The sequence below is a fragment of the Phlebotomus papatasi genome, chromosome 1, assembly GCF_024763615.1.
Source record: "Phlebotomus papatasi isolate M1 chromosome 1, Ppap_2.1, whole genome shotgun sequence".
In the NCBI taxonomy this organism is placed as follows: domain Eukaryota; kingdom Metazoa; phylum Arthropoda; class Insecta; order Diptera; family Psychodidae; genus Phlebotomus; species Phlebotomus papatasi.
The window spans coordinates 91,731,110-91,747,088 of NC_077222.1; the positions used below are offsets into that span (position 1 = coordinate 91,731,110).

At 33.4% G+C, this 15,979-nt stretch overlaps 1 protein-coding gene across 3 annotated transcripts in view; it reads right to left on the bottom strand.

The window, feature by feature from the left end:
- Positions 1-3,435: 3,435 nt before the first annotated feature.
- LOC129809724 (major facilitator superfamily domain-containing protein 6) overlaps positions 3,436-15,979 on the bottom strand; it is a 54,614-nt gene continuing 42,070 nt past the window's right edge. For 2 of the 3 annotated variants that reach the window (XM_055859766.1, XM_055859767.1), the window contains exons 2-5: positions 13,081-13,252; positions 8,878-9,023; positions 4,377-5,000; positions 3,436-4,324 (exon numbers count right to left, since the gene is read on the bottom strand). In XM_055859766.1, the coding sequence (XP_055715741.1) occupies positions 3,632-4,324; positions 4,377-5,000; positions 8,878-9,023; positions 13,081-13,141 (1,524 nt within the window). In that variant the 5' untranslated portion in view covers positions 13,142-13,252 and the 3' untranslated portion in view covers positions 3,436-3,631. The remainder of the gene's footprint in view (positions 4,325-4,376; positions 5,001-8,877; positions 9,024-13,080; positions 13,253-15,979) is intronic. The other variant, XM_055859768.1, reaches the window with a different exon arrangement.

A 15,979-nucleotide genomic window follows, 5' to 3' on the forward strand; every position in this document is an offset into this window, starting at 1 on the left:
TTTCGAGACTGAAAGTCACTTAAATCCTATACATTTTCATTCTTCAGCATCAAATCGCATCATTCCTGGGTGCACTTTTATTTGGTTTGTTTGCACTACTATGAGACACGAAAATCTCTACCTACTATCCTGGAATATAGTAATCCGTGCCTCTACACATTGGGAGCAATTTTCGTCAAAAATTGCTTTTTTGAAGGAAATTCCCTGCAGTGTTGTAGGGGGAAACGTCAAATTTCTGTGAAAAACGCAATTTTTGACGAAAATTGCTCCCAATGTGTAGACGCCTTAATTCTGAAAAAGTCCTTTACAGGAAAAATAATCGGCGTAAAATAAAACCTAAAAACGCTTTTAAAAAATCAACGAATATTAAAGACTTTGTGAAACTGCTCTTGAGAACAGCAAAACTTCATTTGAATAACATATTTTTGAAGCTAATTTTTGGAACATTCTGTTATTTTTAACGATTCTATCTATACTGATTTACTGATCAAAATTAATTTTTTACTGACTAAATTGGATTTTTATGGACCAAAATCTATTTTTAAATATATAAATGCGGTTTCTTTAATGGCTCCCGCACACCTTTTAGATCAGAAAAATTTCATAAAGTCAAAATTCGAATCTTCTTCCTTCTCACACGTTTTGTAGATAACTATCTCGTTCTATCGCATTCTTCTTCTTCTTTTAAACATCACTCTAAATTTAATTTAGCTCAATCGAATTTGGAGTGCGAAAGATTGAGATAGATATATGCAAAACGTTTGAGAAAGACAGACATTCGAATTTCGACTTCATGAAATTTTTCTGACATAATGATCAAAGTTGCATTTTATGCTGATCTGAATTTGTTTTTTACTGACTGAATCTGCTTTTTTACCAATTTTGGTTTATTTACTGACAAAAATCGTTTATTATTATTTAAGTATTTTTTTATTAACCAAATTTGACTTATTTTTTGGTTAATATCATTTTTTCTGACCAAAATTGACTTCGATTTTGATTTATTCGCTCAGCATTATCGTTTTATAATTATATTTGTTTGTTTTTACTAACCAAATTTTGACTTATTTTTTGACCAAATTTGTCTTTTTTAATGATCAAAATTCATTTCTTTTATTAACCAATTTTGATTTACTTACCGATCAAAATTGTTCTATTATTATATTAATCTCTTTTACAAACCAAATTTGACTTACTTTTTTTTCAAAATTAATTTCTTTTACTGATCAAAGTTGATGTTTTACTGATTAAAACCGTTCTTTTTCATTGACCTAATCTGATCCTTTTACTGAACATATTTGTCTCGTTAGAAATTGATTTTTTATTGCAAAAAATTAATTTTTTACTGACCAGTTTTTATTTATTTTTTTTACTGATCAAAATTGATTTTTTTACCGACCAAAATCATTTCTTTCATTGACCAATATTGATATTTTTACTAATCAAAATTGACTTATTACTAGGCCAATTGTGATTTATTTACTAACGAAAATCGTTTAATTATTATATTAATGTTTTACTGTTCAAATTAAAGTTTAAAAATAATTTTTTAATGGTCAAAAATGTTACTGACCAAAATAGTTTTTCTAATTGACCAATTTTGATATTTTTACTGACCAAATTATGATTTATTACCTGGCCGAATGATTTTTCATGTCTCCGGCACACCTTTTAGATCAGGAAAATTTCATTGAATCAAAATTCGCATCCATTTCTTTTTCAAACAATTTGAATATGTCTATTTTAGTCCTTCGCATCTCAAATTAGATTGAACTAAATTGAATTTGGCGTGACATTCAAAAGAATAAGAAGAGTATGAAAGAGGAGAAAAGATTTATGAAAAAGAATTGAGAAACGAACGTGAATTTTGATTTATTGGAATTTTCCTGATATAAATGGTGTGCTGAAGCCATTACTGTTCAAATCTGATTGCTTTACTGACCAAATTTTGATATATTTCTTGTTTCAAATTGATTTTTACTGATCCAAAATTATGCATTCATTCTTGCTGATTAATTTTGATTCGCTGACCAAATATGACATTTTTTGCAAAAATTTATTTTTTACTGACCATTTTGTTTAATTACCAATTTTTGATTTTTTTACTGACCGAAATTGTTATAACTTATCCAATATTCATTTTTTAATGATGCAAATAACTTTTTAATGGGAAAATTTTATTTTTTACTGAACCAAACCATTACTGACTATTCTGGCATTTTTTGTCACCAAACATGTTTTTTTAATGATCAAAATTTTTATAAGCTGACCAAATGATTTTTTTACTGATTATTTTAACCAAAATGCTAGCCTCAAACAGTTTTTCTCTTAATTTCTGACTTAAGGGAGAAAATGGACGAGATTTCTGCCTCTGTGACTTTTAAAAAATATCTCGAAATTAAAAAAAAAAGGTGGAAAAGCGCTTATATTTACCATTTACCGTCTTAACAGATTTTAGGCGATTTATAAATCTCTCAAAATGATGTCCAAAATAGCTAGGGAGTGGTATAATGAAATTTTGCATAAAAATTAGTTATCGATCATGAACCGGCTCATTACCGGTCCAGAACCGCTTGGAACCGGTTTAGCTATGTTGTAAATTCTAAAGCCTTTTTAACGATCCGAAATATGACTCTATTTGGAAAAAACGGGGGTGCGATTGACATTTTTTCTTCAGAACTTTAACACTTTTTAGGTGTAATCAACATTTTTTAATTTTACACCTTTTTAAGGGTAAAATTAACCCCTAATATACCTAAAAAACATAATATTTACACCGATTTCGGATCAAAACTGAGAGAAATCCGAAAAAGTTAAAATAACATTCCGGAAATGTTTATTTTACCCTGCAGTATTGATCCGAAATCGGTGTAAATATTATGCTTTTTAGGTGTATTAGGGGTTAAAGTTACCCTTTTTCATGTTAATTTTACCCTTAAAAAGGTGTAAAATTAACATTAAAAAATTTTGATATATTTTTACACCTAAAAAGTGTTAAAATTATGATGAAAAAAAGTTAATCGCACCCTCATTTTTTCTCAGTGAATACTGCAGGCTAAAATTAACATTTCCGGATTGTTATTTTAACTTTTTCGGATTTCTCTCAGTGTATGGCTAAACAAAGATCATCATTCACAAAACTTAAAGGTAAGTTCTTTTACTGTTATTGATCACTTTACCTACCTTATATGTATGAATCCTACCCAAACACTTTAGTTGATTCAACAAATATTTCTTCCCAATGCACAAAGCACATTTTGCATAAGAACTTAGTCAAACAATTTGCAGAATTTCTGCAATTCATTTGAAGTAAGGTTTAAAGAAACTTCATACTCAGTCAAGTTTGCAAAATATTTATGTTTTCTTGCGAAAAAACACATTTGAAAGAAGTTTCTTGAAGAATTCCAAACAGGGAAATCTTAAAAGTCATTTATATTTAATCCGCAAAATATTGCTTCCTGATTTATTTCCTAGAAACATTCCTCACAAATTTCATTGAGTATAAAATCTACGTAAAACATCTTTTCACATTTGCACTTTATCGTTTTCCTTTACCAGGAAAAAACCTCTTTCAGTTTTTTTCAAATAAAATTATCAATAAAACTTACCCGCGGCGCGTGGCGGTATTTCGTTATTTTCCGACTTTTTCTTGCTCCGGTGGAATCTCGTATTGTTCCCTGGCGTCCGATGGGAGGCTCTTGGTAGCCGGTCTTAGGATAATATGGGCAATGCAGGTGACAAGAGCCCCTGCTGCAAACACCCGGAAACTCACAGCCCCTCCCAATCTCTTGTACATCTGTCCCCCAATCAGACTTCCAATGGCAAATCCCAGGCCATCATCCATTCCAGCCACGAGTCCTTGGATCGTGGAGGATGTCCCTGGGGGCGCTATGGCTGAAGCATAAGCCACGATGCAGGTGTAACACAGAGCGTACGTAGCTCCCTGCATAAAAAGTTCAATGGGCACAAGGTACCAAGGATTGGGGATCACAGAGATGAGAACGAGCCTCAGAGAGTAGGTGAAGAAGCACAGACTGAGACAGTGGACAAATCCAATCCTCTTGAGAATTTTTCCAGAGATCAGGAAGAAGAGAATTTCCCCTCCAAGGCATTCTGCTGCCACCACACAACCCTCGATGAGCTTAATGGAGGCTTCGTAGCCAGTTTCAGCAGCCACTTCTTCCAGATGCCAGAACATGTAGTAGATGATGAAAGAATCAATGATGCCAGCGATTGTGGCAAAGATCAGAAAAGTTACAACACCAGGACGTTTGAGAACCTTCATTACGTCCTTCAGGATGGATTCCGAAGAGAGTTTTGGCAGCTGGAAAAATGATCAATAAGCATATTTTTCAGTTGCAAGTCACCCTTGTTACCTTGAGCCTTGTCACCGTAAACAGATCAACAACACTGAAGATGATCATCACAATTATTGCTGGTCCAATACTCTTTACAACCCCATCAGTGGCCATATCCACGGCAATTCCCCCAATCAGAGCAGTTAGCCCAAAGCCAATAGTACCCCAAACCCTCTGCTGACCATACTTCATCTCCTGACTCTCTTCCAGAACGTCAAAACAGACAGCATCACTCAAGCTGTTGATCACATTAAAGGCAATAGTTCCCAGGCACATCAGCAACACAAAAGCCCAGAAAACTCTGGGATTGTCCAGAGCTAGATCCGAATGCTCCTCGCAAGACAGGACACAGAGTCCCGTTAGAGATTCAGGTACTGCTTTATGGGCACAGAAATCACTCCCACTCGAGTTAATATTCCCCTCCAATTGTGCAACGACATTGGAACAATTTGCTGAGCATTGCACAGAAATCCACCGGAAATCGCTATTTTCCGGAGAATTGCATGGAAGAATTTGTGAAGCATTCAGGGAAAGGGTGTGATGTATCCCAGCCACTTCCTTTGGCATAGGCAGGAGATAGAAGCCTGCATAGCAAAGTGTCATCATTGCGATGATTGCCATGAAGATCACCTTCCGCAAGCTCTAAAATAAAATTAGAATCTTAACTAAAAAGTTCTGGGAAAACGTCCTAGGCATTGAGAACTTCTCAAACTTGTGACTTAGATGTTGTACTTCAGAGGTACTTTCATATCATTTACCGCTTACCGGTTCACAACCGATTTGATCCGATTTATAAATCTCTCAAAACAGTGCCCAAAATGCCTTAAGAGTAATATACTAATTGAATTGCGGATAAAAATTGGCTATCGGTTATGAACCGGTTCATAACCGGTTGAAATTGATTCGGGCTTGTCAGGAATTCCCAGACCTTTCCAACGAGCTCAAACATGATACCATTCGCTTGAGAAATACGTTCTCGAGGACCTTTTTAACCTTTGACCTTGAAAAACCATTATTAAGAACGATGGTTTTGTAAAGGAAGGAAAGGGAAGGGAACGGACAAATTAGGGGCATGTTAATGGTCCCATGATCGATTTATGGGGTCCCAAGTCTCAATCTCTTATCACTTGCCTTCTAGGCATGGTAACGGCTAAACAGACGGACAAACAGCATGACGTCATTTCTGATAAATCGTCTAAAACGCAACGATGTGTTAAGAAAAGTCTCCGGGGATGGAAAGTGGATATTTGGGGGGTGAAAAAATCGAGGTACTATTATATAGGGTGGCGGCATTATTTGTTGCCTTTGTCATTACTTATGGCTTTCTCGGAAAAAAACACTACAATTTCACAAAATGATTTCGAGAAATCAAAAAAATAAAAATATTTTGGACGTATTAGAATAATAACGCTTCAAAGACGAAAAGGAATTATGCTATTTTCCTTTTCTTAATTTTTAGAAAACGTGCTTTTCCTTATCTTTTTTGATAAAATAAATTATACATAGGTTTTTAAATATTTATTTTGAGCATTTTATAAAATTTTGTTTTCACTTGTTTTCAAGTTTAACGGATCATGGCCGCTTTTAACCGAATAATAAATCATTCATAAAACTGCCCGAAAGAGATGAGGAGTTAGATTATTAATTATCGGTAATTTACCAGTTGAAACCGGTTTAGACTCGACAGAAATTCAAAGACCTTTTTAACGAACCTAAACTTACCCCAATCACTGGAGATATACTCTCAGTAGAGTCTTATTAATCTTAAATCTTGAAAAATCTATATTATAAAAGATTATTTAGCTACCTTTGAATTTGTACAAAATGTACAAAGTCTTATCAAATTAATCAAAACTTGTCCCAATGAGCCAAGCAATGTTCTCCTTCCTTAGATATTTTTGAACTTTAAGTTCAGAATCTTCATAAAAATGTCAGAACGGGGATTCAAGCGTTTCAAGATCATGTGTGATTACTCAGCACATATATATTTATCAAAATAGAAATTACTGCAATAAAAACTAATTTTTACGTAATTCAAATAATTACAACGCAGGTAGGGTAGAGTCAGCCCTTTTCGCCATGTAAGCACTTTTTCGCCACCTAATATAAAACAACTAATTTAAGGGATTTAAGAATAAGTAGCATTTCAACACTCATAATATGTTCTGTTCTAATATCAGAATACGTTATTACGTCTCTTAATTAATTGAAATTCGTTTTAAAACAGGTGGCGAAAAGTACTGAAACAAGCATAATTGGGGAAAATGCATATTTTTCAATGAGATTCTCTAAAATTCTCGAGACGTATCCTGGATATATAGATAGATATTGCTTCAAAGTGTCTTTATACAAAAATTCATTTTAGTCTGACAAAAATATCATACCTTACGAGGCCCCTAAAGCTTAATGGTGGCGAAAAGTACTGACTCTACCCTAAATTTACGAACGTAATTTCACTTATTTCCAGTTGTGTAACGCTAGAAGATACTAGAATCAAAACCGTAATTTTCTCGAAAATGTTCCTTTAAAATTTAACACAATAAATACGTAAAAGTAAAAAGTAGACGAATCAATTTCTGAAAAAATAACGTAGGTTTTTCCAAATTGGTGCCGACTAAATCCCGAATACGTTAAGATCCCATAAAACCAAAATCCGGAAAAGACAAAATACAAAAAAGCCAAAGTCATAAATGAAAATTCCTGAATGCAGAAATCGGGAAAGCCAAAATTCCGAAAGACGAAAGCCCGAAGAAACAAAATTATACAGAGGTTAATTTGTGGAATAATTTCTAAAAACACAGAAAATATCCTTTTGCCTTCGATAAGAGCGGCTGCAATCGTGAGAGTATATGTATGTACTTATAAAATTTTTAAGAATTCGGAATTTTGTCTCTTTCGCGATTCCGACCTATTGGGGTTATCGTCTCTTTTAGAGATTTTGGCTTCTTGGATTTTTGGATTTTCGCTTTTGTGATTTTGACTTTCAAGATCTTGCGTTTTGGGGTTTCGACTTATTCGGGATTTTGGTTTTCGGAATTTTAGCTTTCGGGACTTTGTCTATTTGGGATTTTGACTTTCAAGATCTGTCCTTTTGAGATTCCGACTTATTCGGGATTTTGTCTCTTCGAGATTTTAGCTTCCTGGGATTTTGGGATTTTCCCTTTCGTGATTTTGGTTTTCGAGATTCCAATCTATTCGGGTTGGGATTTTAAATTTCAAGATTTTGCTTTTTGCGATTCCAATTTATGCGGGATTATGTTCCTTCGGGATTTGGGTTTTCGGAATTTAGCTTCCTGAATTTTGGGATTTTCGCTTTCGGGATTTTCGCTTTCGTGATTTTTGCTTTAAAGATTTTGGCTTTCGAGTTTTTGTCTATTTGGGATTTAAACTTTCAAGATCTTGCCTTTTGGGACTCCGACCTATTCGGGATCTTAGCTTCCTGGATTTCGGGATTTTCGCTTTCGCGATTTTGGCTTTACGAATTTTTTTATCCACTCGTGATTTTGACCGATTCAGGATTTTGCTTCTCCGGATTTTGACCGGAAACAAAATAAGAAAGAGAATATTCTTTTAGAAAGTATTAGTTTATCATACTAATTAAAATTTTAGACTTTTAAATTGTAAAATAAATAATAATTAACCAAACAAGAAAATCGGGCGATTGTCGTATGAGAGTTCAGTCCGATATTAAAAAACTATCATTCCCAGAGCTTTTTTTTATTCTTGGCTAAACATTCCCATCCGGAAATCACCGGAAATTTTTGGTAAATCGTCGCATCGCATCGATCCTTTATCCGACAATAAGAACTCGGCATTTTCTCTATAAAATTAAATATTTTACCATATCAAACATTTTACTCCTGCTCCTGAAACAATTTTCCACCTAGATTTAATATAGATTTGACCCAGTTATTCACCTCTATTGTTCCATTACTGAAATTTATAGTGTGAAAACTCCTCCTAAATCTTCTTAATCAAATAAATCTCATGCGATTATTTCAATTGTTCCCTTCTTTCTTATCTCCGACAGTTTTCCTTGCTTTTTCAAGATTCAGCTTGAGGAAGTAATTAAGGCGACAAATAGTGCTGTTTAAGTACAATGGCTAAAAAAAAACTTAATCACTCATTAAGCACCTCAGAAAATAAACAGAATTCTTAGAATCTTTTCCTATCAACAACACTATCGTATTTTGTCAATTGGGGATTTCTTTCTTGGGGATTTTCTTTTTTAAACTTAAAAGTAGAGCAAAAAGAGATTAAGATATTTCAAGCCCCGGGAACAAAACCCAAACTCGTTTTACAATCTTATTTAAAATGTAAAATCCCAGCCATTTAATTAGCGTCTTAGTGCGAAAACCAGCGACGGGGGGCGTTTACAAAGCGTCAAAAGTCACACGAGCAAACAATGGACATGCAATTGAGACCATTGATATCGCAATTTATGATAAGGGCTTATCATTTTGGAAAAGAGCCGTCAGACTGTTTTGTTTTGGTGAAACAAAATTAAAAGTAAACTTACTGTAAAGAAATCCGCCAGAAATCCAACTGCAGGCTTCGCTAGAACATACATTATGGGCAGGATAGATGTGATGAGTCCCATTATGTCCGGTGGTATGCCCATTTGCTTCCCGATAACATTTATTTGAGGCAATATTGGTCCCATTGCTAAAAGAATTTTATCAAAACAAACAAGATAATTTTACTGAAATCCATGTATAATAGTGTCAGAAGTTGATTGTATAACAAATAAATGTTTATTTACAAGACCCATTTACTAAAAATAAACTTTATAAAGTTTATAAGATTTCGAGCTAATTTTCCAGTTAAAATATTTCTTACAATTTTTAATTTTTTATCTGAAATTTTGTTCACAACATTTGGGGTCTTTGAGGAAAACTATCTCTTCGTAATATTCTTCAAATTAAAAATATTAATCGTTTAAGATGTTTTTGAAAGTGTTAACAAGACATTTAGATTTAGAAACTAAACTTAAAATTCAAGACAAATAAAAATGAATTATAAGATCAGGAACAACTGCCGGCTTTGATTTATTAATAAAAGTTTGAAGAAATAATTTTAAAAAAAAATATAGCATTAAGTAGTTGGTTTAAAAATGTTTAAAATTCGAAAAAGTAATTAGATGAGTCAGAAATAAGAGATTTTTTAATATCTACTAGGTTCTCAAGTAAGTTCGCGCTGCTCATCAATGCTTGCTGGTTGCCAATATAGGAAGACTATATGAAAATTTAAAAGCTTACTTCTGAAATTTTGCTTTTGCGGTATGAAAGAGTTATCATCATAAAATTGGTACAGGCGATGAGAATAAGATATGGTTCGAGCATGGGCGAGCATAGGGAGAGAGGGAAGTAAAAGAGGCCAGTTACCCGCCACCTTACACGATATTTAACAATTCATTAAAAAAAGAACTAAAAAATGTTTGACCGCAAAGATTTAAGTTAAAGAGCATTTTTACTCAAAAAAAAGCTCTTTTACTGGCTTGAAAGGTCTTTTGTTGAACTTTATCGACGGTTCCATTCCATACTCTTCTATATCGGAATGACAACATTTCAGGAGAGCCATTTGAAGTTGACGATTTTGCTGTAATTTTTATTCGAAAAAGTTGAATATCTCGTCGGATGATCACAAAATTTTCAACAGTTATAGATCTCGGTCCCAGAAACAAAATACCTATCTCTCGTAGCAATATAATTCTAAGTCGACTTAGAATAGTATGGAATGGAACCGTCGTTAGGATTTTTCCAAAAGGTCCAAAATCTTTCAATTTGAATTCAAAATAAATTATTGGTGATTTTATTTTATAGAAACATTCCACAAAATCTTATATATTATAACTTCTAATACAGGTTATCCGAAGACTTTGCGCAAGCTTTTTTTTTTCTAAAGAAAAAGTTTACAATTTCATCTTACAAGAGCTTTTATGAAGTCTCTTAAAATCTCCCCCTCCCCCCCTACAAAATCGAAACGGATCGCCATAGGATTTCCGGAGAATTTTTGAAAAAATGGGCTTTTGCGACTCGGAAACAGTATTTGGCATTCAATCTTTCATCAATTTTCCGGCATTGCCTTAACCCTTTAACGACGAGACAGTTTTCGCTGATGGAAAATCAGCAATAAAAATAAAATCGATAAACAAGACTTGTGAAATGTCTTATATCTAACCTTCAAAAAGCCAACAGAATCTGAATTGGTGTACTTTTTGCCTCTATGAACGATAGGGACAAAAATAACCCAAAAATTTAAGTAATTTTTCTGACAATACCAATGACTGATAATTTTCACTCTAATGAAAAATATCATTTTTGAGTATTGTAGTTTCCTTTTCCAAAACGGTTTTGCTTAAAAAAAATTGGAAGTATAAAAAATAATTAAGATCAAATTTCAATATGAGAATTTAAAAATTTGTCATTTTTGAGTTCAAAAATTTACTACATAGCAAATAGCTGGAGACTTGCAAAAAATATCCTAGATTCCTTGAACCTTCTACTTTGCAATTATGTACAAACATAAGAAAAACATAAATTTAGGTAGTCAGGAAAAAATCTTTTCTTTATGGGACACCGGTGTTCCAATCGTCCTTAACGGGTTAAAGAAAAAAAAATCCTGATGTCTGTAGTAAACTTTCAGTGCACAAAACCGATCAGTTTAATCAAGATTTTTAAATTTTTTAATAAGATTTTAAATTTTAAACTTTCTCAAATTTAATTCTGATTTTTATCCAATTTTCACCAAGAAAAGCTTTACAAATGGGCTTTTCTTTAGGCATTTTTAGAGGAATTGTTTTCGTCTCTAGGGTAAGACAGAGTAATTTGGAATCGTGTCTAATTTGGAACTTTGAGATTTGCACTTTGAGAAGTACTCTTGAATATTTTGTAATTCTTCTCGGCTTTTTTTCCATGATCATTGACCATATGAAACAGTAAGAAAATTTCAAAATTCCAAAATAGACATCATTCTGAATTACCCCATCTTAATTATAATTTGGGATCATAAAAATCAATGTGGAAATGGATTAATAGTGAATTTTAAATACAAAGCTTTTAGAAAACTTCCGAAGACAGTTTGAAAGAAGAAATTAAGCTACTTTGGCTTTCTTTTCCTTAAAAACATCATTAGAAGTCTAAAGGCTTTTGGTCTAACATTTCTTTTGCGACATTATTTTCATGTCAAAAACTCAATTTCTTCCAAGAAAAGCTAGTGATATCCATGAGTACGTTTTTGTACATTTACCTAAAATTGCAGAAATCGCCAGAATCAGTGAAAAAATGGATAAAAAATAATTCGAAAGTGAATTTTTTCTTTAAAATCTCTAAAAAAAAAAAACAAATTAAAACCCTAGTAAAGGATTTTATTGGATTTTCAATAAGTTCAAATTCATAAATATTGGAATAAAATAGGATTTTTTGAGAAAGTTCTTATTTTGTTCATTCAAAAACGTTTTTTTTTTTGGGGGGGGAAATATGAGACATTAGTGCTAGTCAAAATCCTGAAAATTCAAAATTCCGAAATCCAAAATCCTGAACAACAATACCCGAATCGTCGAAATCCTAAAGGGAAAAAAATTATATAGGGGACAATGTGTAGAAAAATTTCCCAAAAATAGACAAAATTTTCCTTGCTTCCAACAAGCGGGGTGCAATCCTATGAGTAGCTAAAAAACTTTTGAGAATTCAGAATTTTGGCTCTTTCGGGATTTTAGTATTGAATATTTTGAGATTTTGATTCTTTCGGGATTTTGGATTTCAAGATTTCGGGGCTCGGGATTTTAGCTTTCGAGATTACGGCGTTCTGGATATTGGCGTTTGAAGTTTTGACTTTCGGGATTTTGACCGGAATCCCCCTTCCCTTACTAAAATCCTGGCTATACCTTTGGTTCAAGTAACCTAAACCCAAAATGTGGAACAGTTCATCTAGCGAATTTTCAAAATTGATAGCACAGCCAAATCGTTTCAGAAGTAAACTACTCAGCGTTTGGCGGGACTAACGGAGAATTATTGATTAAAACAAAAACTGACCAATTTAGATCATGCACGAGTGACGATCCTTTGTGGTATTGTTTTTCCATGAGCCAGAGTTCTTCCAGACCTAGCCCTTTTTGATTATCACTTATTCCGGTCGATGGAGCAAGGCATGCCTAAGCCTGACTTGGGCAATTGCGAAGAAGTGGAATATTAGGCGGATGGGTTTCGGTCTAAAAACGCTTCATTTAATCGTATTGGTATCCCTTACCAAAAAGATGACTAAAATATATACATAGCAAGATCTTGTAGCTTGGATTTTATTTTTCGTATTTTCTTGAAATTTTCTATAGATTGATAAGAAAACAGCACGAACTTTGTTGAGAACCTAGATAAGTTAGTTGCTTATTGTGAAGAATATTAAAAAAATTCTAAGTAATCAGATAGTTTTTTCTAGTTTTTTCAAGCTTTTGCATTATATTATTTTTTGTTTTTAAAGGTAGTCTGAAGCAAGTCATTAATTTCGTTTTTCGGCTATACTTCTCCAGTAAAAAATTAGTTATCTCTACAAGTACAAAAAGAAACCACGACATGTCACGAAATTAATGCGCCCCAAAAAGAATTTCTGCTATTTTATATTCATTCTCTTACATTTCAACTGGTTGATCTTGAAAAAAAAAGAGCCTCATGATGTCTAATGTCAATGAGATCATCACTGAATTGTCCCAGAATTTCTGTAAACGTACCTGCCATGAAGAAAAAGTAATGGGCTTTGACGGGTAAGAGTTGCAGATTAACACGAAACATCTTGGTCAGTTTGCTTTCACAGTTCCACAAATCTCCAGAAATTCCACTTCACATTCTTCAGCGGCGAAAGTATCCCAGAGACTCCCGGTAATTTTCACCTCTCAAGCCAGACTGTTGAGAAAAGAAGAGGGCAGGAAACTCTGAGATGCGTTGTCATGTCACAGAAGCTTTGTATGTGTGCAAAAATGGTCAAGATAGCAAATGATAAAGGTAGACAATGCTCCAGTATTTGTTATCATCTTATCAGCCATGAGATTACAGTGTGAAATCTCTAGACAAATTTAAAGTGATTTAGAGAGTGAGATATTGAACAAGTTCAGGTAAGCTAGAAACAATCCACCCCACGATTTCATCTCAAATTCCCAAATTTAAATCACGTGCAGTAAAAAAAGAACAACAAATACCTATAAAATTGTTGAACTTCTTTTTTTGCACAACACTGCAAAAAAAACAGAAGCAACACCTTGCTAAAATATTAATCAACGTCAGAGGGGAGAATCTCAAAAGTCGTCCAAAGAATACTGAAGAAAAAAATCCTGAGATAAACATCTGCCTGGAGGAGCAACAAAAGTGTTCATCCAGCAAAGAAAAGGAATGACTTCTTTTATTGCTAAATGAAGGACACGTGAATGATCGCAAGAACTGAGTCAACATTCCAGAGGAGGAGGAAGCTTGAACATGAAATAAACACTATACAATTTTATGTTGCAAAACATGCTAAAAGTAGAATTTCAGCAACAAACACCCCTTTTTTGGCCCAGGAAAAACAATTTCAATTTTATTTACCAAATTGAATTTTGATGAGCTCGACATTATTTTTTTTTTGCATGGAAGAAGAAAAAGCAAAAAGTGCAAAGAAACCTGTCAGTAAATTCTGCAAAAAAAAACTCCACTAAGCACCATTACCATAGTTCAGGTATCTTCTGAAGAAAATTCTCATTGGGAAATCCCACAAGTTTGCGATCAGCAACAGAAGCAACTGGGGCAGAAAATCAACTAGTGATTGGTCAAAACAACTCTACTCACTTTCTTCACCGGAGAATTCCCAAAGAAATTTTGTGAGAAGAATTATTGGTTCAATCATTAGCGTCATTAAGCACAAAATCTCAAGCTGGAATCTCCCAGACAACTTTTTTTTTCTAACACATTTGAGAGCAAGTTTCAGAGCTCTTGAGACGCTGCGTTTTTGCCGACTATTTGTTTCTCCAATGTAGCTTTAGTTTTTTTTTTTCTAGGTATGTGTTGTATAATTTACATCAGGGGGCTTTAAGCTCATGCTGAAGCTTTGAAAATTTTATTGGAAGCGTAGCAGTAAAACACATAATGCTAATGTTAGATTTGGATCTAGATTGGATCTAGATTGCTAGATTTGGATCTAGCATTTATCCTAATGCTAGATCCAAATATAAGTGAATATAGATTGTTTTAGTCTTCTTTAGTTTAGTGTAGTTTATTAGTTTCTTTAGTTTTCTTTAGTTTTCGCATGCTTTTTAGATAGATACCGCTTTACTACCGATTAAATTGATTGATAAATTTAAAAAAAAAAAACTTATTTCGGTATAAGAAATTGTGTAAGAAAAGTAGGTTTTAATACATTTTAGCATGGGTAACAAGCTTTCCAACAAATAAAAAAGTAAATCCGAAAAAGGTAAATCTTTTACGGGTACTATACCTACTCATGCAAAATAGGAAATCCAAAGTTAAACTTTGATCTTCGAAAATTCGATATCGAAATCGCTTTCGAACATAGGTGAACAGGAGCGAAATATTCGCCTTGACTACTTCTAAAATGTATTCGAAAATGAAAGGAATCATAAGAGCTGCTTTCGAAAAAAAACAAAAAAAAAAACATGGTTTTGAGGGGATAGGAGAGGGTGGGGGAAACAAGGAAAAAGACTGTCCTAGATAATGTCTATCTATAGCAGGCCTGAGCTAAAAGAAAACCCGAAGCGAATTTGGTGGTGCCTGTTGGCATTCTTCGAAATGCCGCGAAAATTCACGTAGAGAAAATGAGAGGTTTTTTAACGTGAAAATTGTTTAATTCCTTAGAGTTAAGTCATTTACACAAGACAATCATTTTAATTATTTAGTTGAATACAGTTATTTGGGTTAATTGTGAATAATTGTTGATATTACAACAAAAACATTGGGATGAAATTTTGAGCTGGAAGACTCATATTCTTTTGAGCTGTCCAAAAATTCAGGATAAGTTTGAGAAAAACCCTTTTGACCAACGCTATTTTGGTTAATAAGGAATGTAAAAGTACGTATTGCAAGAGGGGACACGACCTGCTAATAACGATAAAATAGAGAAGAAAATATTTTGTGGCGTTTTAGAGATTTCTTGCAACCGCAACGCCGTCAGACGTTTCTCAAGTGAGTTATTTGTGTCCTTATACCTCACTCACAGTTGAATTGCGCGCGATTTAAGAACTTTCCATTTGAAGTGATATTTGCATTTAATTTCTTTGTATTTCTGCAAGATTCAAGTAAAAGGACGTGTAGTAAACAGCTATCCGTCTTCCGACAAAGATATCAAGAAGACAATTTCTTTCTATATGAGTTATTATTTCTGTTATGTCTTTTTGGCGTAAAAATATTTATCATGGCACCGTGAATGAGCCGGATTAGTGTTACCAGTATGGCTATCTGTTATTTTCATTAAAATTATCAACACAAAATTTTTAATGTTACACGACTTTTAACGAGCACTGGTCTGGTCTATAGATAGTGTCTATATCTTACCGTTAAGGCTCTAACCGTGTCACAAGTTGAAAAAAAGTGGAGTATATAACTCTTTGAGTTCGAGCAGTAAGAAAGAACTGAAATATTAAAAAC